At 42.5% G+C, this 6,000-nt stretch overlaps 2 protein-coding genes across 2 annotated transcripts; one reads left to right on the top strand and one right to left on the bottom strand.

Annotated features, from left to right (window-relative positions):
* Window positions 1-1,771: 1,771 nt before the first annotated feature.
* On the bottom strand, window positions 1,772-3,055 carry K444DRAFT_581098 (uncharacterized protein). The gene is made up of 4 exons (XM_024877730.1): window positions 2,850-3,055; window positions 2,752-2,789; window positions 2,436-2,701; window positions 1,772-2,359 (listed from the first exon to the last, which is right to left on the bottom strand). The coding sequence occupies exons 1-4, from the start codon at window positions 2,983-2,985 to the stop codon at window positions 2,044-2,046; spliced, it is 756 nt and encodes a 251-aa protein (XP_024743168.1). The 5' UTR covers window positions 2,986-3,055; the 3' UTR covers window positions 1,772-2,043.
* Window positions 3,056-3,944: 889 nt separating this feature from the next.
* On the top strand, window positions 3,945-5,330 carry K444DRAFT_659441 (uncharacterized protein; the record flags this gene model as incomplete). Its single annotated transcript, XM_024886350.1, has 2 exons — window positions 3,945-4,345; window positions 4,398-5,330. The coding sequence occupies 2 exons, from the start codon at window positions 3,945-3,947 to the stop codon at window positions 5,239-5,241; spliced, it is 1,245 nt and encodes a 414-aa protein (XP_024743167.1). The 3' UTR covers window positions 5,242-5,330.
* Between the last annotated feature and the right edge of the window lie 670 nt (window positions 5,331-6,000).

The raw sequence follows: 6,000 nt of genomic DNA, 5'->3' as shown, positions 1-6,000 counted from the left end.
TCAGAGTTCTTTATAACGCTAGACAATGCAATTATAAGTCCATTGCACCATATCAGGAGCAGCAGGTTAGATTTGGCGAGAGATACGAGAGCCATCACAAATTTCCTCAACGCCAGTTTCCGTGAGATAGAGAAGCAGGCTGTTGCTCAGAAACAAACTGCTTCACGAGGAGGACAAGCTGCTGCCGAACAACTAACACTCGCTTCTCTAAGTATCAAGCCAAATGCAACAGGTCAAGGGGAAGATTGGTCTGGGCTAGACTATCTCGAATCTTTGGGACGCCAAAACAGCAGTTCCTCTTCCCAAGGCCTTCGAAACTGGGACGCAGTTGAACACAGCCGATACCCAGCACCCAACTACCTCTCAGCCCCGAGCCAACCACTTACTTCGGCACGCAGCCACCCTAACCTGCGGAATCCGAACGATGCAATGCAGGTGGCAGGAGAGCAAATTCTGCGACAGCAGCAGCAGGCGTTGTATATGAGTCAACGACTGGCGAATAGCCAGGCTGCGCTTGCGGCACAGTTGACGATCAATCAGTCTACGGAGAGAGGTGCGGCGGCGATTTTATCTTCTATTTGGTGATTGTTGAGGATTGTTGGGATTCTAACGGCTTATATATTTGAGTTTCTGCGAAGTCGAAGTCTTTGTTTGGATTTTGGCCGATATTGGTTCTAGGTAGAGACTTTCGTCATGATAGCAATGAATCTATTCTCATAGCCTTTATCAGTTTTCTTGCTTGCTTGCTTGCTTGCTCCTTCTAAGCCTGCTTTCATTTCCGGAGCTGCCTGGGGAGATTACAGCCAGATACTGTTAATAATGCACGTAAATCGAGCAGAGAAGGGAGTTGCATTGAGGGCAAAAGAGTTCAATAAAACTGGCTAGAAAAGAGCTTCAAGTGAAGCGTGAAAGCTCTGGAATATAAGTATATAGAGTCTAACTAAGCAGAGCAATTGCATTATATCTAATTAATAGATTATATTAAATAATATTTTAATTAATTAATAAAAATAAAAATAAAAACTCTTCTCTTATAATATATATAATTCTTTTCTTGAAATTATACTAAGATTTAAAAGATTTATTCGTTTTAAAGTACTTAATAAATATAATTTTATAATTATATATTTTATTAAAAGCCTTATTAAATAAGGCATTTATAAGAAATTCGTTTAATTCGTTTAATAAAACCTTATATTAAGCTTGTAAAAAAGAATTTATATATAATTCTTATATAAGAGAAGCTATTTTTATTGAAAAAAATACTAAAACAATAAATTTAATGTATAGTATATTCTAATTAGCTTCTTTTCTTCTTCTTTTTATTAAAAGTATTTAATATTTAAACTATTCCTTATATTTTTTTTATAAAAATATAAAAAATAAAGAGCTTATATATTAGCTTAATATAATTTGTTTTTTTTCAATAAAGTGTACTTAAGTTTAAATTAAGTATTAAATATATCTTATAATAATTTAATTATTATATGCTTATAACTTTTATAAAACAAATAAAATTTAATTCTCATTATTATAATTCTCGATTTTTTTTAAAATAATAAAATTATATAAATTATATATTAGCTTCTTTATTATTAATAATATTAAAATATTGTTTCTAATTACTTTAGATCTTATATATTTGTAATATAAGACTTAAGTAATTCTTTTTTAGGAAAATAATTAATAGTTTTAGTTTAATAATTAATAATTATTTTAACTTATATGACTTCTTGATAGAGAGAAATAAAATAATTATAAAAATAGAAATCGTTTGTTTTACTTAGTAAGTCTAGGGCTTTATAACTTGTCTAGGAATTATGCCTAGCCATTACTTTTAAACTAAAAGCAATTGCAACGCGTGTAGACTACTAGTAAAAGATTCAATTCTGCTCTAATATCTGGACCCAGCCCATCGTCACACCTGTGGCCGTCATTACCCTAACTCCAAATCCCAATGAGAACATCCAACTATTATCTTATAGATCCTTCTCTCTTATACAACTCCTCCCTCCTAGACCCGGAGTACAATCTTCGTATGCACTAGTGTTGAAGCAACCGATTGTTGGGTTCATCGGTATACACCGGTCCATGCGTCTCTTCCTCTGCCCCATAACGATTGTGATATGCGATGTCCTCTTCAGGTAACTGCCACGTCGGCCCACTTCCCGTAACCACAGGGCCCTGTTCTCTAGGGATATCGTATCCTTGAGTCCGCACCCGCATCGACGGTATAGATTTCAATTCGGTCGCCAACTTCTGCGCCTGCTTGTCATCTTCTGGCATAGCGTACACTCCGCGTTTTGTTGTCTTCTGCTGTGTATGGATATCGAGAGCTAATGCAGCGAAAGTCGAAACACTGCAGGTTGGGTGTTAGCCTCTAGTCTTAGAAGCATTTGCTCATCTGCGAATGAATAACGGGAGTGTCAACATACGTTCCGCATAGTGCCATAGCCCACAAAGCTTTATAATCCCTGCATACACTGGCTTCTGCCTCTCCGCCAAACTCCTTTCCTGTACATTGTCTCGCCAACACATGCGAGTTCCTGACAGACCAAGTCAGCATCCCAAACCCCATTGCCCACAGAATCGACGTGCTGCCATTTAGCACAATATTGAATGATGGAGCAAGGTATGTGAAGTTGTATAGGCAGATTGTGACGGTAAGTGCAATGATCGTTGCGAGTGATACGGCGAAAAGCTGAGTGTCTGTCAGTCGATATCCTCACCAAACGAAGCTGCGGTACCTACCACAATGAAGGTCCATGGAATAGGGATATTCTCCATTCCTGTGCATCAAACTGCTGTCAGCAAGGTCTACGATCTCAGAGTCAGGGAGTGAAGCGTACGAAGGTAGTAGATAAAATAAGCAATTATTCCGCTCACAATGACAGCAGCGATCAATTGCGCAGATCTCAGGCCATGGAAAAGGAATCGCGGATAGGGTGACGGCACGCCGCCTCGGACATTGCGCTTCAAGACCATCGTGTTCGTCGTTCTTTGCAGATTCAAAGATCGGACGAGGATGGAGTCATGAGACGGGACGGAGTAGGAGGAGTGCGGGCTCGAATGTTTCAGAAGCTCAGCCTCAAGTTATCCGCTGACAGTCATGTGATAAGAAATCTATTTACGGATTTATGCTGTCTTGGTTAGGTTTCAAGATTAGGTTTCAAGAAGATAGGCATTTCCATAGGGAAGAGGAAGAGGTCAATTATCTGATTTATTATGGATGAACTTGCAAAAGCTAACTACTGGAACGAAAATTACCTTCGTGAACCCTTAGACGTCGAAGAAAAGGATTCTTCTCGCATTTCCGAGCCTGAAATTTAGCGAGAGCCTCTTATTTTAGCGATCGGTCACTTCAGCGGGGTGGGATGATATTCTTGACATAATTGACGAGATATAGATGAGAATGGCTTTCCTTTACTCCGAAGGATGCCCAGTCAGGACCACTTCCTTAGTCTTGAATCGAGAGCTTCGATTGGCAGTCGTATTCAACACCTTGAGGGGAGGCACGCGAAAAGCCAACTTCGCCAAGTTTCAGACAAGTCCAACAAGATGAATAACAGCTGGCAACCAATCTACAGTGAGATCGACAGAGTAGTCAAAAAAGGCAATCCATCGGATAAAATGGTGCTATTCTCGCTGACGTTATCTACTGAGCCCCCCAAAACCATCGTGATCGTAGTGGATCAGTCAGCGTGCATGTACGACAGCCAATTGCTATCGTCGAATAGACCCTCAGCGCTTGACAGGACCTCAAGTTATAAGGTGACCACGAAGCTCCTCCTGGATCGTTTTATTTTCTCTTGGAAAAATATTGGAGAGTCTTCTAATCCGAATAAGAAACAAGCAGAGAGACATCAAGCCTCAAATCTGCCAGAACTTACTCCTCGCTTAACTCTCAGGGGCAAAAGGGGTCGCATCACGTGCCAAATATCAAAATGGCTCCCATCGCTACCTGGAATCCGTCAAATCTCCATGAAAACATCATTGTCCGCTCTACTGCAGCTCTCCCATTCATTGTGTTGTTATTATGGAGTTTTGTTTCACTCAAAGGGCACTCCAGCTCCAACCCCGTCACCCCATACCTCGATTCCACCATTCTCTCGGGAAGAATCAGGCTTGGTTCGATCGATGTCCCAATTTCGACCAAATTTCTCGATATCAAAGTCCTCGATGATTTTTGGAGACCGAAAACACTTGCTTTTGCACCATCAACATTGGGAGCCGATCCTGTTAGCTGGTTCCAGAACTTCGGATTTCTTGTGGATTACAGTCTCCTGTACTGCATCTGGCTTCTTGAATCGGCGAAGAGGTCAAATGAATACAGCCCTGCAAGGTTGTGAGTGTTGAATTGCATGCTCATTTGCTTGAATAATACTAATGGTCCACAGTCCGGTCCTCTTCGGTCTTTTCGCCCAAGTTTTCGGCCTTGGGATCATTGCACCCTTGTACTTTTTCCTACACTACACAAACTCTCCTTTGAGTCGCCGTTCCTATCCCAAGACTCAAAATATAAATCCCCATTTCAGCAGAGCAGTCTTCTTGACTTTGTGCCTGTTCTCTTATCTTCCCATTTCACTCATGTTCCTCGGTCCTTCACCATCCATTCGTCATCGCTGGACATGGGCATGGCAGATATTCCCGCTTTGGGTCAGTGTTGCACAGTGGATCCGGACTCGGACTTCTGCGTTCTCGTCCAAGACTGAACCACCAGCCAAAAAGCAAGAAAGCGAGAACTCAAGCAATGACAACAACATCATCAGAGCAACCATTTCAACGTTTGCAGCCATCTCAGCGGGAGTATGGATCTACACACTTCTCAACAGCCCATATTCGCTCACCATGATCTTCATTCCTCAAGATACGAGCAACACAGAACCCACTTTCGTTTCGCTCATGAGAAGATACTTCCAAGTGTCCCACCTCTCAGCATTCGGCAGCGCGCTCATGTGGCTCGTATACCTCTTCGCGGATTTGAAAAGCGCAGATCTCGTGCAGCAAAGCTGGATTTTTCTCCTCTCGATGGGAGGATTGACGACGTTGTGTTTTGGGCCAGGAGTCACAATAGCAGCGGGGTGGTATTGGAGAGAGGAAATTTTGAGGTATGAGAATATCGGGGGAAGCGAGGCGAGGGTTGGTGATGGGAATGGGAAGGGACGGTACAAGAAACTTGCACGACAGGGCCTTGATGAGTTGTGCTTCGGAGGGACGAAGGGGAGGTTCAAGGTGCTTTAAGGGGTGATCGGCGGCAAGATGAAAGTCACTGGGAACTGGTGTATGAACCCTTGTGACTCCGTGGGAGATGTAGAAAATGTACAAGTGAGACCCAATCTCAAACATGTATCCTTTCGAGACCAAGCAAGTCGCCATTCGCACCCGAGGTCTTCGCAGATGCTGTCTGATTCGATGGAACATTGTGACGTGATATTTTGGGCCCAGATCGGGCTTCAGAAGCAAGGTCATTTGTTTCAGTTCCCCCACCCCTTCGCCGTTTCATGGATGCTGAAAGGTTTGGCTTATGGTCTACCTTTCGAGACGTTTTTGCTTTTCTCAGCATACTTTCCGAAGCCGCCTAGATCTTGTGTTTGATCATTATCGGCTCCCTTGAGTTCAGACTCCATTGCATCTTGCATGGTAGAGTTTATCAGGATTTTCACGCTCATTTCGCCAAAATCTCTGCGAATCTGACCGCAATTGTTCTTGGGAAGTTGACCTTAGCATACTCTTGGCCGAAGCCTCTCGCAGACCTCAGATCTTCCTCACCGGTCTTTATTTTGCCGAGTTTGGAAAGAAGCTCTCCGACTTCGGGTGTCTCTGGTTAGACAGCCCTCTTTAGCCAGATGGCCACTTTCGCGAAGAGAAAACTCACGGATTGGGCGAGACATTTGTATGTTTTTTCTACAAATATGGAAAGCCGACAACAAACGTACTGTACAGGATATTTTCTAAGAAAAAGCCATCTAGTTGTGCTTGTGCTTGGGATTGGGATGGAGT

Source organism: Hyaloscypha bicolor (assembly GCF_002865645.1).
Source record: "Hyaloscypha bicolor E unplaced genomic scaffold K444scaffold_15, whole genome shotgun sequence".
Classification (NCBI taxonomy): Eukaryota; Fungi; Ascomycota; class Leotiomycetes; order Helotiales; family Hyaloscyphaceae; genus Hyaloscypha; species Hyaloscypha bicolor.
The sequence above is the reverse complement of the archived record's forward strand: the minus strand, read 5'-3'. Positions and strand labels throughout refer to the sequence as shown.